This window comes from Grammomys surdaster, unplaced genomic scaffold (assembly GCF_004785775.1).
Source record: "Grammomys surdaster isolate TR1022 unplaced genomic scaffold, NIH_TR_1.0 137, whole genome shotgun sequence".
Taxonomy (NCBI): Eukaryota; Metazoa; Chordata; class Mammalia; order Rodentia; family Muridae; genus Grammomys; species Grammomys surdaster.
In genome coordinates, this window is record NW_021604595.1 from 9,219,646 (window position 1) to 9,240,835 (window position 21,190).

At 43.4% G+C, this 21,190-nt stretch overlaps 1 protein-coding gene across 2 annotated transcripts in view; it reads right to left on the bottom strand.

The window, feature by feature from the left end:
- Gcnt2 (glucosaminyl (N-acetyl) transferase 2 (I blood group)) overlaps nt 1-21,190 on the bottom strand; it is a 66,329-nt gene that overhangs the window by 17,219 nt on the left and 27,920 nt on the right. Inside the window, exon 1 of one of the 2 annotated variants that reach the window (XM_028763197.1) lies at nt 19,342-20,597. The exons of the other annotated variant lie outside the window; for it this stretch is intronic. Coding sequence (XP_028619030.1) covers nt 19,342-20,260 — 919 coding nt within the window. The 5' untranslated portion in view covers nt 20,261-20,597. Of the gene's footprint in view, nt 1-19,341; nt 20,598-21,190 lie in introns of those variants that run through there. 2 annotated transcript variants of the gene reach the window in all.

Here is a 21,190-nt window from a genome sequence, read left to right on the forward strand (position 1 = left end):
TACTACTTAGCTGTTTAAAAAAATGACATCATCCAGGCAAATGGATTATGGAACTAGATAAAATAATCCCAAGTAAAGCATTCCAGACCCAAAAAGAGGAATCTGGTATGTATTCACTTATATATGGATATTAGCTGTTAAGTCAATGACAACTAAGCTAGAATTCACAGAACTATAGAGGTTAGGTATAGAGTAAGGGAAGAGAGTGTGCTTTCATTTGGTTAGTTTGGTGGGTTTTTGTTTATTTTAGGGGAGAGATTTTGTTTTGTTGTATTGGATTTTTGTTTGTTTTTGAGAAAGAACTTAAGGTTTGGTAGGTAGGAGGGGAAGGGATCTGGAAGGACTTAAGGGAAGGGAAGACTATCATCAATATATGTTAAAAGTTAAAATTTATTTTAAACAACTAAAAACATAATTTAAAAAGACAGCAGATAAGAAGATATGAACGAGTGAGAATCAATAAAATTTTCAGGTAGAGAGGAAAATGGATTACTGATACAAACATGATCCAAGCCCAAAATTGGAGGTGGGAACCTTCCTGGGGAACTGAGTCCAGGTTTCTTTCCTGGAAAATCAACAGGTCCTTCAGGAAGTCCTTGTTTGCTGTCTTGTCTTCAGCCTCTGTGACAAGTGCCTCAGACTGTGCAGGGAAGGCATGCATCGACCTGAGTGCCCAGAGCCCTTACTTACCACCACCTAGTCACTTCTCAGAGGTCCCACCTCTCAACACCATTGGAACAGGGATTCAGTTTTTAACACACAAACTCCAGCATTCGGCTTTGACCCATTTGCTCGATTCTGGTGACAGGAGACACCTTTCTCTCCTCAAGTCAGTTCTTTTTATTTTCCCATAACTCTGATAACTACATGGTCAAACACCCGGGAAGAGTGGAGAAAAGAACGCCGAGCTACGAGGTAGCCATTCTGAATTTACTTCCGGCCTTTCCCTTAACTCATCACGCACGGGACCTGAGCGAATCATGGGTAGCCTCTGAGGTCAGCTTCGTTTCTGTAAGCGAGCCTTTCTGGTCATTTCCAGTTCTGTATTTCTCTCCTAGACTTTCCATTTCTCACAGAACTGAAAGTCAGCTGTGAGGGCGCCAGAATGAGCCATGACATCTTCCTATCGCCCTCACTGACGTCACACTGAGGCTGCATCTGCAGATGCTGACGTTTTTCTAAACCTCACCCCCACGCCGGGTCTCTATCGCGACTTTCTAGATCATTAAGCGTGCATTTCTGCACAAATAAACACTCATATGTCGCTTTTAGCTCAGAACATAAGATTTTTGTCTGATATATATATGGAATTGAACCCAGGGCCTTGTATATACTCACACATCTTTTACCACTGATCTACACTCCCAATCCCAACTTCATGACTATGAACTAGCTAACTAGTCTATACTGAACATGGATAAGAAGTCACCGTAGTGGAGAGGTTTGAGACACAGCCTCTTTCTTTTTCTGCTTTTCAATGTCAATTGAGTTACAGTTACAGAGAGCGTGGGAGGCTGAGCCCTGGTTGTTCTGGAACTCACTCTGTAGACCAGGCTGGCTTTGAACTCACAGAGATCCACCTGCTTCTGCCTCTCTGGAGCTGAAATTAAAGATGTGTGTTATCACACCAGCTGGTAAGTCTTCTTTAATGTGAGAAATGCTTGTTGGGTTTCTTTAATTTCAACTTCCTCTCTCATACACATTTAGCACTTTTGCTGGGCTTATGAGCTCCCCCCCCCCCCACCCCCCCCCCCCCAACCCCCCCCCCCAAAAAAAAATCCCAAAAAAAAAAAAAAACAACCCTATTTCCTTTATTTCCTTAGAACATAAATCTGACTGGGTTCTGGAAACCCGATAGATTCTGCTAGTTACGATTTCTGTGCATCCACTGTCTTTAAATATAGCTTGAGTGTTTATACATAGGGTTGATTGTTTCTCAGTTCCTGTGGTAGTTACTAGATTTTATGTGACTGTCAATTAAAGTGCAGTGTTGATTTCTCTCACTCAGCAGGGCCCTGCTCTCCTGACATCATCAGAACAGCATGCTGGTGCCGTTTGCTTCAGTGCCTGGGGTAAACCCCTTACTGATGTTGACAGATTTTGTTTAAGTTTTAAACATTTTTATTTCATGTGCATTGGTGTTTTCCCTGCATGTCTGTCTGTTTGTGTCTTGAGGGTGTTGAGGCCGCTGGAACTGGAATTATAGGTAGTTGCGAGCTGCCATGTATGCATTGGGAATTGAACCTGGGCCCTTTGGAGGAGCAGCAGCTAGTGCTCTTAACCACTGAGCCATCTCTTCAGCCTCATTAGCAGATTTTCATTTTTGCTCTATACACAGTGCCTTCTTTACCTTCAAAACGAGGCACCAGGCAACACTCAGTTGACTGTGATTCAAGAATTCATCTACCGCTAGTAACCACTGCCCCCCACCCGCCCCCGTCCATATACAAACAGTCAAATAAGAACTCTCTCACACAGGATGGTTGTCTAATTTTAATCCTGATTTTCAGTTCAGCTCTGGTCAAAAGTTGTTGGAGGTCAATGGTGAACTTAACTTGCTATTGCACATACTGAGATATATATAGGTTGCTAATTCTGGGAACTAAGTCTCTGTCTATAACAAGCCTAGCCTTCTCTGCAAAACACCAGTACAGTTCTGTTTGTACTGTTGTGTAAACTGACTTAAAAAGGGAAGAAACATGACAGAAAGGTTTGCCCTGGGCCTCAGATACATGGGTGCTCTTCCTAATTCCCAGTCCCCAGGAAGCATGCAGCAATGAAGAAATCTATGCCTGTTGCTTTCCCCTCAAACATCCATTTAGCTCAAACATTTGGATAAAAACGTACACACTTCAGTTAGAAGCTATACAGTGAGAGGACTGGGGGATGGCTCAGCAGTTGAGAGAGCTGGGTTCTGTTCCCAGCACCCACATGGTGGCTTACAACCACCTGTAACTCCAGTTCTCAGGGATCCCGAGTTCTCCTTTAACCTCTCAGGGCACTGCACCAATGCGGTGCAGAGAGGTACAGACATATCACACATAAATTAAAGACGAGTAATGTTTAAAAGAAGCTATCCAGCAACACAAGACCAGACATGTAATGAATGGGGGCTAAAATAGCTATACAATGGGAAGTGACTGAGAGGAACCCTCAAGGGTCCCAGAAGTACTGAGATTGTGCTTTCTCCTGTGGGCTAGAGACAAGGGGCAGTTTAAAACCACAATTAGCTAAGGCTGGGGATGTAGCTCATTGGGAGAGTGGTCGTTGAACATGCATAAAGTCCTAGGTTCGATTCCCAGTACTGCATTAAACTGGGTGTGGTAGCACACACACAGAGTCCTAGTCAGTAATCTCATCCCAGCACTTCTGAGGCAGTGATAGAGGACCAGTAGAGCATGGGCCATCCTTGGCTATAGAACCAGCCAGAGCTGAGATCCACCATCAAACAGAAGCAGACAATTCACGATCTATTCAATTCTGATGTGTATAGTTCCCATATATAAATCTGTAACAGGGCCCTAGGCCTTACTTAACACAACTGACTCCATGATTGAGGTACCATTCAAGCTATAAAACTTAGCACACAGCACCATCAGCCAAAATGAAAACAAAGACCTTTTCCATAGCCCTGGAAAAGTCTCTAAATGTACTAACCTTGCTTTTTGGCTTCTGTAGTTCTGCTTCTGGCGAACTGCTCTTGTTAACTGGAGTATGTCAACCCAGAACACGGCTTCTGTGCTTATAAGCCCATCTTGAGAAAGTCTCAGTGCTGTACAGTATAGCAGCTGTCAGCTAATAAAGACTTTCTATTGGCTGAAACCCCTGTCTGAGCCGTCTTCTCTGGTGAATATCCTACAACAATACTACAGTAAGAAGTTGCAGAGGGGTCAGGAATCTAATATTTACATAATCTATAAAACAAACTGTGAACCTTTACAGAAATGCTGTTCATTTGGTCATTGCCTTTGCTTCTCTCGCTACTGACCAGGACCTGATAAGCCCTTACATCATACTTACAACGCTGGGGGTTTCCTTTGAGCTCCAGTGATTCCAGCACATTAGGGACTCTGAGTGACTGCTATTGTCGGCTCAAGAGCAACCACTAAGATATTCAACCAACAGGAAAACAACAAAAACAAGACACATGCGCCACCTATACGTTTTGATAAGGATCCTTACTGAGGTGCTATGCTACCTTACAACATTAGGGTGCTCTTGACTGATCGGACTGGTTGAAAGCACCATATTGGGCATCTTAATAATGGCCATGTGTCTGGGATCGATGTGGAACAGAGGGGTTTTGTTACTCTTTCTGTGAATTTCATGGACTCCCTATTTATTAGGAAACACCAACACTAAAATATGACGCTAACAAAGATACACCAACTTTAACAGTTAGAGCAACTATTTTAGCGTACTATCCCAACAGATTGAAACTGAGGCCTTCCACAGCCTGTCAGCATTCTACCATTGAGCTATATATCCTTGGTCCTTACTTTTTCAAATGAGATACCAAACTGTTTCACCATTTATGGAGATGACTTATGGGGGAAGTGTCTCAAAAAAAAATACTTCACAGATATTTCACAGATATTAAAACTGCCAGAGAGGCTGCTGGAAATCACGCTCACCAACAAATATTTAGAGGGATTTTTTTTTAATTTAAGAAAAGTAAGGTAGGTGGTAGTGGTATTTGCCTTTAATTGGAGCACTAGGGAGGCAGAAGCAGTTGGATCTGAGTTAAGACCAGCCTAGTCTATAGAGTGAGTTACAGGACAGAGAAACCCTGTCTCAAAACAAACAACCAAACCAAACTAAAACGGAAAGTGAAGAATAAGAAGCTGTCTTTCCAGGTCCTGATGGCTACATTGCCTACAGTTATTTCTGCTATTTGCTTTGTTTCTTTGAAACAATGTCTCACTAGGTAGCTGACCTTGAAAGGAATCCACCATATGCCGGTTTGTGCTTGCAAGTGCTGAGATTACAGATCTGCACCACCAAGGCTGACTTCTTTGAGTTCCCTTTTTACAACATCTGGAAAAGGTAAAAGCATAGTAGTGGCATACAGGGGAGGGCCAGCTCACGACAAGTGGCCCAGAGAATTTTTGGACTGTCAGAATTGTTCTTGGTTGTAGAGGTAGATGCAATTCTTCAAAACACGGTTGCACTGAGACAGAAAGGGGGCGGGCGGTTGCTGGGAATTCAAGCCCAGTTTTTCATGCTAGTGTAGACTACAAAGCAAGACTCCATCTAAAAAAAAAAAAAAGAAAAAAAAAAGAAAAGCCAAACCAACCAACCAAATATAGTCAACAGGCTCTGCAAGGAATTTTCATGTATAGAAATTGTTTAAAAATGAAAGAGCAAGTTGCTTCACATTCAACAGCATATGCTGTTTAAAACAATCATATTCATCCGTGGTTTATAATCCTTTGCTGTTGTTAAGTTGTTTACTGTTCTCAGCTGTGCAGTGAAGTAAGTAAATGCTTCCATAGTCAAAAGATGGAGGCTATGGCGTGGCTGGGTTACTAAAATGCTCGTTGCTCAAGCAGAGGGTGTTAGTATTCTGTCTAAACTCCACCTCCACAGTTATCTGGCAACACCCAGTTATGCTTCTCCACACAGTTACCTGGCAATAGCCAGGTAGGCGTGACCACTATAAAAGGGGCTGCTTGCCTCCTCCTCTCTCTCTTGCTCTCTTGCCTCTAGCTTCTCTCTGTCCGCTAGTCTCTTCCCCCTTCCCTTCCCCCTCTTTCCATGTGGTCACGGCCGGCCTCCACTTCTCTCCTCTCTCTCCACCATCTTCTCCCATTTCTCTCCCCCCACCTTTGCCCTATCTCCTGAATAACCCTTCTCCCCCAACCCCAACCGTTTGTTCTGGTGTTGTCTGTTCTAAGCTTCATACCAAAGTCTAACAGAGGGTCTATGTCCAGATGCCCAGCATCCATGTAAAAGCTCAGGCACCATGGCGGTAGTCAATAATCCTCATGCTGGAGAGGTGAAAACGGGGATTTTTAGAGCTCGCTGTGCACTTCGTCTTGGCGAGCTCCAGGTTCAGTGAGAATCTCTGTCTCAAAAAACAAGGTAGACTATCAACTCACAGTAGCAAGGGTTGCCTGCACAAGATCAAACCAGTTAAAAGTCCAACATGGCTGAGATAAGATTTCTGGGGTTCCAAGTCTCTACTCAAGAGCTACCTGCAGTTGATGGCTGTGGGGAGCTGGAGGGGTCAGTTTTTTTTGGTAAGTTGCCCATGCCCCCAGCCAGATGCCCTCACACCCGTTCACATTTGGTCTCTACTAACTGGACACAGTGAGTGCCCTAGTTTTTTTTGATGTTTGATTTTTTTTTTTTTTTGGTCAACTCAATATAAATTAACATTATCCATGCAGAGGAAACTCAACTGAGAGAATGCCTCCATCAGATTACCTGTAGGCAAGTCTGTAGGTCCTTTCCTGTATTAATGATTGATGAGGGAAGGCCCAGCTCACCAGAGGAAGTTCCACCCCTTGGGCAGATGGTCCTGGGCTATGTAAGAAAGCAGGCTGTGCCGGGCAGTGGTGGCACACATCTTTAATCCCAGCACTTGAGAGGCAGAGGCAGGCGGATTTCTGAGTTCGAGGCCAGCCTGGTCTACAGAGTAAGTTCCAGGACAGCCAGGGATACACAGAGAAACCCTGTCTCGAAAACCAAAACAAAACAGACAAACAAACAAACAAAAAACAACAAAAAAGAAAGAAAAGCAAGCAAGCAAACAAACAAGCTGGCTGAGCAAGCCACAGGGAGCAAGGCTGTAAGAACCGTTCCTCCTTCATTGTCTCCGCTTGATTTCCTGCTTCCAAGTTCCTGCCTTGGCTTCCCCTGACAAGGACTATGACCTGCAAGCCAAATAAACCCTTTCCTCCTTAAGTTGCTTTTGGTCGTGGTGTTTTATCACAGCAATAGAAACCCAACTAAGATGATGATGAAGACAAGGGAGAGGAGGAGGATGGGGATGATGTAAAAAGGACATGAAGTGGAGAGTGACAAGAATTGGAGAGACGTGGTGCAGTGCATTAGATCGAAATATATTTTATATATTAATTAAATTTTAAAAGAACTAGTAAAATATTGTTTAAAAAATAAGATGAAGATGATAGAGTTAGAGACCAGACCCTCAGTATCAACTCATGGCTTCCATACATACAAATACACATGTGGACTCACACCTATGTACACAGGGAAACATGCGCGCGCGCACGCGCTCACACACACACACGCACACACACATCCATACAATTCAAAGGAGTGCTAGGTATGAGCTGTAGCTCAGTGAGAGCATGCATAGGCTGAGGTTCAATTGTCAGTGTTGCAAAATAGAAAAAATAGATAAAGAAAAAGGAAGGAAGAAGGAAGGAAGGAAGGAAGGAGAGAAGGAGGGAGGGAGGGTCAGTAAATAAAAAAATTACAAGCTGCTGTTCCCATCCTGACTGTCTTCTATGTCTCTTCCAGCCACCTGCTGATTCTCCCAGTCTTTCTACAAACATTTATAAAAAGAAATATGAACATGTCGCCCCAGTGCTTTTCCTCCAGACATATCTCAGACACACTTTACGAGGATGAAGTTGAATTCCAACAATTCCTACAAAATCTCTAAACACCTTCTAAACTTCCTCCCTCCTCCCTCCTCCCCGCTGCACACCTCCTCCTCTCTTCATATCCAAGGGTGGCCTCTAACTCACAATCCTGTTCTAGCCTCCTGAGTGTTTAGATTACAGCCACAGGACACCATGCCTGGCTCCACACATTCTTGTATGTTGTGTCTACACAAGTTGTGTGGTTTGTCCAGTGTCAGACAGGCTCTTAAGTGGCAGGGCTAGGACTCCAAAGTCCTGTCCCACTCCAAAGTCCATATTCTTTCCTCCACACCAACTGCAAGGACAGAGACACCCCAGGAAAAGTACTGAATCTTGCTAACAGGCCTCTCAAGCTAGCGTCACAGAGCCCAGTCCACAATCATTCCTTACAGGGTTTTGCTGGCCCAGACACAGCCTTCCGATTTGTGGTGTTCGGATTCCTCAAAAGTAATACGTCACCTGTAGCTTCCTACCAGGACAACTGTGGAACCTTACTGCACATCACAGTACGGCAGACACTAATAATTACAGGCTCAACAGCAAAACTCAGTAACCATCAACATGCTGTAATTTCCTAACATATATGAGAAATCTGTGAGTTGAACAGGATTGTCAGAAATGAGTAACTTTCTCTTTTCAAAGGAGTATTCCACACTGTCTTCTTGTAAATCCTATCATAACAATTGGTTGAAAAGTGTAAATATTTTCACCAACTTAAACATTTAGGGAATACATTAATCACTGAGTTGTTGTTGTTCTTGTTCTTCTTCTCCTTCTCCTTTTTTTCTTCTTCTGCTCCTCATCCTTCTCCCTCTTCTCCTCTTTAAAATCTCAATCTTCAAGCATAGCTCTATATGAGTTAGGAGTCAGAATTCTCTTAAGATTCCCACTCTCTTGGCTTCCACATTCTTGGAGTGCTGGGAAAGAGAATGGGACTAAGGGCAGTGTGACATTTAGGGATATCTTTTTTTAGAAAATTTACTTCTTTATGCTGAATCTTCTACTGCTACTAAAAAATATAACTGATAATCTTATAATCTTATAGCCATACAGTGAGTTAGTGCTTTGGTTTTACACACACACACACACACACACACACACACACACACAATTACAGTGTTTCAGTTGTCCATTTACTGAGACCTATAATCATCTGGGAGATAGCCTCACTGGCTGGGATCCTGAATTATATAAAAGAGAGAAAATGAGACTATAATGAGTGAAGTAACCCAGGCACAACAAGACAAACGTTGAGTGTTCTCTCTCACTGGAAGCTCTTAGCTTCAAACCTTCAGCTGTGAGTACATCATAGCCTGTGGGAATTACAGAAATCAGGAAAGTAAAATGGGACCATTACAGGGGTAGGGGGAGAAATCTCAGGGGGAATAGCACAGTACAATCAATGCAACCAAGAACACGGGAAAAGGGGGGCTCCTTAGGGAGGGGGAGGGAGATACACACAGAGGAAGGTGGGAGAGGGTAAGGAGCAATAACAGGACACAAGATGCCTGATGGGAAAATAGGAAGAGGACATGCTCTCTAGGGAGAGAGAGATAAATACAGAAGGAGGGAGGGAGGTTATATAACAATCAGGATGTTTGAAAAAGCCACAAGGAATCATACTATTAACTATTTAAAACCAACAATAACAGTAATAATAACAAACAAACAAACAAACAAACCAAAAGTGTTCCCTCCAAGATGCAAAAACCACATAATAAAAACTCCAACACCAGACATGAGAAGCCCTCTTTTGAGTTGTTGGCTGCACACTCCACACACTTCAGACACAGGGCCTAAAGGCTCCTGAGCTGGAAGTGACCTGAATTCCTCCCCATTGAAGATCAGTTCTCATGGTACCAGAAGGCATGATGCAAACTTCCAAAGGAAGGAAGCAGCCAACAGTTCTCCTTAGCTATGACATCTCTGAGCCACAACAGTGACCAGCATGACATGCTAACCTAAAGAGTGTCAGTGATACACATAACTGGGCGTTAATCAACAACTCTTTAATTGGTCTTAAGACCTGTTCAACGAGAGGGAACCTGTGCCTGGTACTGGAAACCTAGCCAACTGCTCAGTTCCACTGAAGTCATAGTTACTGGAGGGGAATCTACAACCACTTATCTGTTAAACCAGAATAATCCCTAACAGCCATCTATAAACATTTGTTCTTATGCCTCAACACAGAAACTTCTTTTTGCAACAGACAGAAAATCACAGGGAAAACACTACTGGAAACCACAACTGTGGTGGTTTGAATATGCTTGGCCCACGGGAAGTAGCACTGTTAGGCCGTGTGCCCTTGTTGAAGGAAATGTGTCATGGTGGGCATGGGCTTTGAGGTCCTGTGCTGAAGCTTAGCTCAGTGTGGAAAGGGACTCTTCTCCTGGCTGCCTTTGGACCAAGATGTAGAACTCTCCAGTCCTCTAGCACCATGTCTGCCTGAACACTGCCACGCTTCCTCCTGCCATGATGATAATGGACTGAACAGCCAAAACTGTGAGCCAGGCCGGTTAAATGCTTTTCTTTGGAAGAGTTGCCTTGGTATTGGTGTCTCTTCATAGCAATAAAACCCAAACTAAGACAACAACCAATCAAAAAGCAGAGTTGGGAGTCCAGTCCAAACAAATGCATCTACGATACTTCTCAAGTATCTATGATACTTGAGGAACACTGTGAAAGAGGGTGAAAAGATTCTAAGAGCCAGAGGATCAGAGAGTTTGCTTTGAGATTGTGTCTCCTTGTAACTCCAAAAGCTATACCCATGAAGTCTCACCAGCATAACCACCAAAACAAGGTTGATACTAAGGAACACAACAAACTAGACAGGAAACCAACCCCCCACGAAGCTTCAACCATATACAAAGAACTACAGGCAATTTCTGCTGGGGGCAGAATTAGTGGTATGCTACTGGAAAGAGTACACCAACTGAGTTCCAGTATCAAAGGTCAGCCCTGAAAACATACATACCGTTATACAGACTAAGTAGGTTATATTTAGAAATATACATGTGTGTACACATGCTCACACACAATTAGTGAAACAAGAGATCACAAATTTGAAGGGGAGTGGGGAGGGCACACGCAGGAGTATTTAGAGAAAGGAAATAGAAGGAAGAAATGTTGTAATATTATAATCTGAAATTTTAAATAAATAAATAGGAAGTGAGTTGAGCCGAAGCACTTGTTGGCTCTTTTCTCCCTGACTGGGGATGGATGCAAAGCTGCCTCAGGCTCCTACTACTGTGCTTTTCCCACCATGGTAGACTGTAGCCTCCAAGTCTGAACCTAAACAGTCATACCGGTCCAAGCTGTGTAAATTTCCTGTTCCGAGTGACTGTTATTCTCTACACAAACACTTTTTTTTTCCTGAAACTAAAGAAAATAAAGCTGTCAGTTACCTCCAGTTCCTGTTCCTTTTATGCAGTACAATTTCAGAAGGAACCCCAAGATACCGCTGCCGTTCTTTGGGCTGGCATGGACACACTGTTCTAGTGACTAAGGCACTGCTGTGTGGTATCAACTCAACAGGCTTCTAAGAATCTTAAAGTTCACGTCAATAAGATTCATGGAAGTCAAAGCAGTCAAAAGAATTTGCCTGGATCTCTGCTCTGTTTTCCTTTGGCGATATCTACAGCCAATTTTACTGTGGGTAAGCCGTGGCACACGCATTCTTTGGTAGTAAAAACAAAAAACTAAAATTGATGTTTTTCAATGTCTTCAGAATCTAGGGATCTTAGGTCATTTTCAGGCTTTCTTTATTTGCGTGTTAGTAGATACTGTGTGCCCACTGTTAGTTCTTTTAGAAGATTCTTTTATAAACATTTGTTTGTTTGTTTGTTTATGCTGTGTGTGGGTATGTGTGGATGGCTGCTCTAGAGCTACTGAGAGCGTAGGATGGCAGATGACAACTTTCAGAGGTTTGTTCTCTCCTTACATACATATACACTGTGGGTTCTGGGATCAAACTCAGATAGTGAAGGCAAGATCCCCGTGCAACCAGAGACAGAACTAAACTCACCATCACATTCATACACCACCTCTTGAATATCAGTAGCATCCACATCAGTCACTTGTACAAGCCTGTCGTAAAGTCTGCCAATGTACCACTCAACAACTGCTTCCTTACACATGCCTGCTGTAAAGTGTGGCACCTGCAGTCAGGAGCTTTTCCTTTAAAAAACCTGCTTTCCTTCTCACTCATGGCTGCCGTTTTCCCAATCTTTTACTGGAGAGGAACAAAAGCTGCTACAAACCCAGATGTGCCCATGTCTGTGAAGGATCATGTGGCCCAGTTGTTCTCACTGTGTCCCAGAGAAGGAACTCCATAGTACTCACTGGAAATGTCCAGATCCTGAGGCTGCTGAAACAGGAACCCAGACATCAATGTTGTAAGGGGTCTGTGGGAGTTCTGAGGTTGGTTGACCCCCAGACTGTATGCACTTCTTAGTAACTGAGTGTTGTAACCCAACCACCACAAAGGAGTCACCCTACATCTAAACAGAATCTTAGGCTAGTATCATTTAGCAAACACTGGAAAGAGGGATTTAAAACATGTTTTTCTGGTTCCAAAACTCTCTTTTTCCCACTTGGCTGGAAAAAAAAAATGTTTTCTTTAATCTCATGATTCAAAGAAACCCTTAGTAGAACTATAAAAGGTATGTTAATATTTACTGATCTATTTTTACTGCATTTATTTATTTATTTATTTATTTACTTATTTATTTATTTTGTGTGTGAGAGACAGAGAGTGCTCACACATGCGTGCACACGAGAGAGAGAGAGAGAGAGAGAGAGAGAGAGAGAGAGAGAGAGAGAGAGAGAGAATGTGTAAATATGTCACAGTTCACATATGGAGGTCAGAAGACAGCTTCTAGGAGTTGGCTCTCCCATCACCTGTGTCCTGGGGGTCAAATTCAGGTCAACAGCCTTGGAGCAAGTGCTTTTACCCCTTGAGTCATCTCACTGGACTATTAATTAAACACATATACCTCAGGTAAATATGCCATACAGCCTTCCAAACCTCTTTATAGATATTTACATATCTTTTTTTAAATTTTAATTTTAGTTAGAATGCCAAATAACAGATAACAGAATAAAAAAAATAATAGAATGTCAGATAGGGAGAAGAAAAGGGGAACAGGATCAGGTATTGGGGTGAGGGAACAGGAATGAAGCCTGAGGGCCAGCAGAAAGAATGGAAACAGGCAACCTCTGGAGTGGGAGGTGGGAGGCGCTCAGGACTCAAAGGGAGGGGCCTTAGATGGAATGCCAGGCATTGGGGAGAAGGAACTGCAGAGTGCATCTCCAGTAGGAAGACAGGGCATCAAGTGGAGGGATGGCATAGACAGGGAACGGTGGCATTTTCATCTGTACATGTCTTTATCCTTTCCTTACTTTGCCCCTCCCCCCTTCACTCTACACTTGCTCATCCCTTCCCTTCCCCCAAATTGTCCCTCCTCCTATTCTGATGACACACACACTCTCTTACCCTCTCTTATCCAACAATAATGAAATTATACTTAATAAAATAGATATATTTTAATCCAGCTTTTGAAAGGCAAGCAAGGTTTTATTAAGAAGTAGCATTGAAGAGAACCAATCTATAAAAGTTCTCCCTAGGGCAAGGAGAAGTCATCAAAATGGGTCGCCCCAATTTATGTTTGAGACGAGATATTGATATGGGCCTTAAACTTACACTCCCCCTGCCTCTTGGGAGAGAGAGAATTCAGAGAGCAAGTTATACTGATTGGTGTATACACTGAAACGTACCAATATCAACTATATGTGGCTTTGGTATACAATCAAAATTGTATCATTCTAAGGAATTATTGAAATGCAACTATATTTTTTTTGTTGGTATTGTTGAAAAAAAAAAAGACCCCCTTCTGCTTCCAGAAAGATCTGTGTTAGACAATTGTTAGAGAATGACAGATGTGTGGCTGAATTAGAAATAACACAATGTTGCCGGGCAGTGGTGGTGCACGCCTTTAATCCCAGCATTTGGAGGCAGAGGGAGGCGGATTTCTGAGTTCGAGGCCAGCCTGGTATACAGAGTGTAGACCTGGTCTACAGCCAGGGCTGTACAGAGAAACCCTGTCTCGAAGAAACAAAACAAAACAAAGAAATAACACAATGTTGCCAGTTCTAAGGTAGCAACTGTATCAGCCTTTTCTACTGGGATTGAATTAATGTTAAATTCAGTTCTGCAGATGTTTCCCAATTATAGCTGAGTTTGTATATTAATTAAATATTCACATATACTTTAATCCATTTTGTAGATGAGATCTCACTCTGAACCCTGAGCTAGTCTTGAACTCCAGATCTTCCCAGAGCCTCCTCCTCTGAGATTACAGGTGTGTATCACCATGCCCAGTTTCTGAATGTTCTTATCTTATAAAAATGTTCTGGAGATTTGAAATTAAACACCAATTAGGAGAAGCACTTCATAATTATTTCCTTCAGTGTGGGTAGAGGTCACAAATGCTTGGGCACAGGCTCTCCACTAAAGGAGTTGTAGTCACATTTTTTATTGGAGCCCAAGGCTGGAACAATTACAATGAGTCTATGAACAGCCAAGTTGTCAACACAGTTTGATTATCCAAAGATGCTGTGACTTATCAAGGGCCTGTTTTATCAGACACTCAGCATTTTGATGGTGTTAGATGCTCGAGGCTAGGCTATGGAAGTCCTGGGAACACTGCAGATACAAATCTTCCTTCACAAGACTCATGAGCCTAACCCGGATTTGTGGCCAAAGAGGTCTACAGCCTCTTAACAAAGAAGAAGAACAAGCCAAACGGGATCCACATCACCAGTGCCATATTTTGAAATCATGTTCTCCTTTTATTACATAAATTACATAAAGGGTGTCAATTGTGTGGCCTGCTGATGCCCATGATATTATCTAGCTATGCAGAAAAAAATATGTTGAAAATATTCAATAGATAGACACTCATGGAAGTACATTTTATGAAATCTCTCCTTTAACTGTATTGACTTTACTTCCACATTAAGTTATCTGTATTGACTTTACTTCCACATTGAGAAGGCAATGATAGTCTATACACAAAACAAACAAACAAACAAAGAAGAACTGAGTGTTTGGAGTTTCTGATTAAAGTCTCTCTCCCAGCCCATGGGTGTTATAATTCTCAGCCATGAAGACAGTGGACATGCGCGATTGCATCTTCTGAGCTTCTAGAAACTACTTTCTAAATCTGTGCGGATGCACAGAGAATACAGAACACATTCTGAGAAGGACTAGGACTGATCCAGCCACCCCCTCTTAAAGGTTTCTGTAACCTTTCTGCAGAGAGCACATTCACTGTTTATGCTATTGAGTGCTACACCTTCAGGGATGTTTTAATTTTCTTTTAAACACTAATTTAATGTTTGGGCACAGTCTTTTTCTTAACCTTTCATAGTCTTGGTTTCTTTCCTAAGCCAGCATTACAGAGCATTTTCAAATTAAACCAAGAGCAGGCACTACATGAACCATGGAGTAGCCTAGAATGGTGGTATCAGTGGGGTTGACACAGCCGGGTGTGGGAGAAATTCAGTGTAGTTTTTGTGATGCTGAAACTCGGTGGCGGCGTCAATTGCGTGGCCTGCTGATGCCCTGCAGATGCAAACTGTGCCACGGTCCTAGGATGGCCCCTGAGAATCACATTTTCTAACAAATCCCCTGTCTCCTCTGCATTCAGTCTGGAACTCTGGCGCTTACTAAGTGTGCCTCCCTCTCCCTGCCTCATTGACAGATACCATTTGTTTGTCTGATTAGAACTTATCACCAACTGATGTTTCGTTATCACCTCTTCCATACGAAAATGTATCCCCTTGGACTCGGTTTTATGTTCGTCTCATCTGGAACTGACCTTCCTGAAACTCTATCGCCTCTGAACTTTCTGTGAGCACAGTGACAAGTCTCAGTGTTCGGTGTGCAGCAGTGACAGGGAACACAGAGACAGATGGTTGTCACGTTTCTTGCTCGTAGGTGCTTCAGTGCTGAGGAAGTGGAGGTGAGGAGCTGTTGAAATGTCAAAGAAGCCTCCTACGGTCTAGTAGTTGTTGGAGCATCAGGTTTGAGTCATTTTATGAAGAGATAGGGGTAGGAAGAAGAGTGGGGCTTAGGGGTGGAGGTCAAGCTACTGTGAAGGTCATGATCCTGAAGATGACAGGAAACTACAGAAGAGCCTTAAGCAGGGACAGAAGGTATTCACAAGGCCGCCCGACCACATTTCACACCCACTACCATTGCACACTAGGATAAATAAGTTCCCCTGTCACCAAGCCTCCCAGATTTTAAAAGGCTTTAAAATAAGTAATTGGCTTTTGAATTCAAAATAGCTCCCCACAAGTGTGCCTACCACCTATTTAAATAATGATTACATTATGTAGAATTTTCTTCCCAAAAGACAACATGGGGCCTAAGGAAACAAGGACTATTTTTTTTCTTTTTTTTATTTTATTTATTTATTTATTTTTATTTTTATTGGATGTTTTATTTACATTTCCTATGTTGTCCCCTTACCCCATCCCCCAGAAACAAGGACTATTTTTCTGGTTTTGGTTTTTGCATTAGTCAAGAAAAAAAAAAAAAACACAACTAAATACCTGTGGAGGGAACTGCAAGGTAGCACCATGTCCAGTAGCTGACGGAACATAATGTTCACAATGCCAAACCTTTGAATAGTTTTCATTTGTGTTTCTTAAGTTTTATGTGTTGAGAATTGAACCTCAGGCTTTGTGTTTAATGTCCATGCACTCTGGTCCCTAAGATACACTAACAGCCCCTCTTATTTTTTAAAGCCAACTATAAAAATGTATTTTTAAAGACTCATTTATTTTATGTATATGGATATTGTCTATATGTACATCTATTTACACCCTAGAAGAGGACATCTGATCCCATGAAACTACAGTAATTGATGGTTGTGAGCCATCATATGAATGCTGGGAATTGACCTCATGACCTCTGAAAGAGCAGCCAGTGTGCTTTTAACCACGGAGCCATCTCTCCAGCCCAATATTTTAAAAATAGAAAGCTGATATTAAAAAACAACAACAAACAAATCCTAAGCTCCCCCCCCCAACAACAACAACAACAAAAATCAAAGCAAAACAACCTGAGGGGTTGAAGTGGAAATGGAATTAGCTTCATAACAAACCCACTAATACTGTTCATCTGTCAGCTCTGCAGACTTTTTGATACTATAGAGTTGTGTCTTTTGGCTTCTAGCTACACCCTTAGCACATAGAACAGTGCTTGGCACAATGAAGAACTAAAGAAACTGGTGGTGTCTGAAAACATGGACTCCATCTAGCTCAGGCCAGGGAGACCGCTCAGCAGGTAAAGGAGGGAACACAAGGAAACTGGCACAGTAGTCTGTAGGGGGTGGTGATACATAATTCCAAAAAGGATACCTATGACACAGTGACCCTGACATCTGACAACTTCATGTGTTTGCTGTCTTCCAACACACACACACAGACACACACACACACCCTTGCTATCCTTTTTTTCCAGGTCTATCAGCTTACTTCCTCACCCTCCTCACTTCCCCTAATCCTTTGTCCTATCTGGTAGATGTCTTTCTGATATGCAGCAAAGAAGAAAGGATTATTATTCCTTCTTTTTCTTGCAGCAACAGAAATAGTTGAAACTTCAGGCTACTTCAATCTAGGGCCAGATTCCAGCTTAACCTGGGACCAAGGCTCCATTCTTGAGCACACGGAGATAAGGAAGACAGAACCTAACGTCTGGTACAAACCATACAAGGAAAACACCACCAGAGGCCATGTGCAGAATATTTCCATGTGTTCCAAACACAAACTGGCTGGATTAGCAAGACAGCTCAGCAGGTATAGGTGCTTGCTGCCTGATAACACAAGCCTAGTGATTAGAGTTCAGTCCCTGGAAGGAACTCCACAAAGCTGTCCTCTGACCTCCATACGTGGGCCCCCACACATACATCATAAGCAGACACACAATACAGTTTTCTTTTTAAAAAAAAAAGAAAAGAATGGGTGGAACAGAGTTACTAAGGCACCATAATGAATGTCACTTACTCCTCCTTCTCCTCCTAGGAACTTTTGTGACCTGAAATCTTTGTGATCTTTGTGACATCTCTGAAGTAAACTCTCATGGGACAGTCTATGTATCTGTCCCCAGCTACCAGGCCTGTCCACTTTCTGCCTCTAAGGAGAGTTCTGTGATTACTCTTCTAGTTCAGCTATTAGGAATGCTGAATTATCAGAGATCTAAACATGTCTAACTGCTTTGAGTCCACTTTCAGATATGAAGGTAGTCTCTAACAGCACTCAAAAGTGTGCCAAAGGCAAGGCTGCTACTCCGAAAGTGCCAGAAACTAGTCCAGAATGGCAAGCATAGGGCCCACCCTTACGTAGAATTGACACCCACAAGCCACCTGGTGCAATCCTGTTAACCCGTTTACTGGGACATTCCCACCGAAGTTCACTCAACTTTTGATTTTGAAAGGCAGCCCAGCTGGACCCTCCAACACCAGCGACTCCCAGGAGCCCTTAGGGGACCTGAGGGGAGCCCCCACCCCATATCCACAGTTTTCTCCTCCTGCCCCAGCCTCCTGTCTGTCCCAGGGTCTCTGTTGCCACCATCAGATTATAAGCTCCTGACACGGGGGGGGGGGGGGCAGCCATCCCCCTCCCCCCTGTGCCCACACTTTTCAGTCCCTCCACCTCTGCCCCTGTTTTGTACGATCCTCCATTGGCTCTTTCCTTCCCTCAGTATTTAATGTCCTGTCAGTCCCTTCTAGTCTGACTCAATGGTAACTTGCTGTATTTGAATTTTTTATAGATGTGTATACATGGAAGGGAGGGGTAGGGAGTTCTCATTAAACATCACCATTTCATGAAAAAAAAAAAGAAAGAAAGGCAGCCCAGGTTTGAATCAAGGAGGGAGTTTGTCACTATCTCCTGCTTGCAGCCAGGCATACACTGGCCTCATTTCCAAGTTACCATAAACCATCAAAAGGACTTTCCCCTAGGTAAAAGCACAAGACTGTAAACAGGAATTGCTAATAAGAAATTACAGTAACCTGAGAAAGTAGAGGATTCTATTGGGGCGTGTCCAGCCACAAGCACTCGCTGTGTGTGTGTCTCCACTCCCGTTACCCACTTCCCTAGGCAACACAATCTCAGGGCTAGGTTTGTTCAACAGAGATTAAGGGAGACCTGAGTAGCAAAGTGAATCAGAGTGTTGCCTTTGTGAACATCCAAAGAGATTTCCAAGGTGCTAGAAAATGGCCCCTCCCACAATGTTGCATTAAATTTGCTCAGCAACTTCTCTCAACACCGCCTGTTTAATACGACAGCTTGTCCAGATCCTGAGATATCCCTCGGGTCACTGCTTCTTGGATATTTATAAGACCACAGTGGGTGGAGGTAGCACAAAACTGTCAGTAAAAGCATCCATACTCATCATTTTCAAGGACCTAAACATTTTTTTTTTCAAGTAATTTAAATGAATCAGTTCTCAGAACTCAGTAAGAGTTTTGAGCAACGGGTCTATTGAGATGAATGGGAAGTAAATGTTCTTGTCACCCAGCCTGACAGACCAATGTGGTGGAAGAAGAGAAGCATTCCCACAAGCTGTCCTGACCTCCACACACATTTGCAACCTAAAAACAAAGAATGAGTATGCAATTTAAAGAAGAACTGTCAATGACTGTTTGGCACTGACCTGGAATTCTATTGAGTGTCACCCAAAAGTGTTCATCAGGGCTATAGGTATCTTTAGACCACTCTAAGAGATCAGTGGCCGTTTTGTTATTCAGGATAAAGTTGACAAAGTCCCAGGTGAGGGCCACGTAGGCTGTGCCAAAGTAGATGACCAGGTGGTGTGGAGGTGGACTCTTCAAAATATTTGTTGTTTGCATAAAGTATCCGCTTCTGCCTTTACGTTCTCGGTGTACGTATTTAGTCCGTACAATTGCCTGCCAAGGAGGCAGCACCCCCGGAGTGATGTTTTTCCCCTTAAATCTTTTCAGATAGTTAACTATTTCTTTGTTGGTTTTCAAAGGAAAGTCTTGCCCGCAGGTGTTGATGACATATTTCCAGCGGACCTTGGAGGCCACCAGGTCTTTCATGCAGTTCACGTCAGCCTGGAGCCGGGAGAAGCCACCATAAACCACCAGCTCCATCCTAGAGGCCAGGAAGGCATTGGGGAAACAGTTTACTAACTGACTCACTGCTTCTTTGAAGGTCTCTGTTGCCTTACTATCCACGTGCACACAGTAAACATTCTGGGGCATGTAAATGGCCCTAAAGAGCCTTTCAAAGGTGTTGAAGTCTTTGTGGATCACCATGATGTAGGCCAGGGGAAAGGCAGCTTCTTCTTCGGACAGGGGACTGGTAATATAGTGGCTCTGGATCTGGTACCGAGGGCAGGAGATTTTTTCTAAAGGATGTGGCGATGTGTTCCGCGTCACGAAGACCGAATGATCTTGCAAGCCGTAATCACAGGCGATGACAGACGTTCTTTCGCTGGAGTTGTTGAGCGGCTGGTAAAGGCTGGGGAGGATTAGCTGGCTGTTATAAAGACACACAAAAATCACCACGCCGAGCGCAATGAAAGCGAAAACTTTCATGCGTAGTTTCATTATTTTCAGTTCCAGGCGGGAAGAATTATCACTGGAGACGGAGACGTGACCAGAGTTCTGAAAACCCAGGCGCGAGAGGCGGACCTGACTCCTCCAGATTCGCCGGCTTTTCCCGCACAGATGCGGGCTCGCGATCCCCAGTTCTCAAGGCGTGGGTCTTCAGTGCTTCTGAGTCTGGACCATCCTCCGGTGACCCAGTGGAGTTGAGCAGCTTTTCCCTATACACACTCGCATCTGAAGCTTGAAACCTCTAGGAGCCGAATCCCTACCGGCAGGAGATCAGCCCCGCCCAGCTGGGGGAAACCTCTTCGTTTGCACACGAAAAGCTAGAGGTGCCTCCAGCAGGCTGCCTTCGGGAACTGAGTGACAGGACCTGGAACCGGTTATCTCAAGCATCAGCCCCACCCACCTCCTCTCGGTCCTTCTACGCTGCTCTTTTCTCTCGCATACACCCCTTGTCTTCTAGAAGAGGTGGCTCTGTTTTCTGTCCCCGCTTTGGGGAGAGTATTGGGCGACAGCTCCTCGGTGTTTCTCTTCTTTCTTATTGTTTTTTTGTTTTTTTGTTTTTTTTCATTTCAGTGTTATCTCAACCCCTGGGCAGAGACACAGATACGGGAAAAGGACATTGCAACACGTCTAAATAGATAATCAGCAGAAAGGGTAAGGAAAAAACAAGTACTTTGCGGTGAGGTATGCTGGATCACATCATTCAGATGTGTTGTGCCTACTCAGACTATGAGACGAGGGAACTAAGAATCAAACCGTGGGACACCTGGAAAAGGTGATTTCTCATACTAGAGGGTACGAGCTGAGGACACGTAAGGGAGTAAACACACCTGTGTTTGCGTGCTACGTCGAAATGTGATAGCCATTGGTTTCCGTTTCACACAGAGCTTCAGATGTCTAGAAATGTCAACACAGAACTATTTG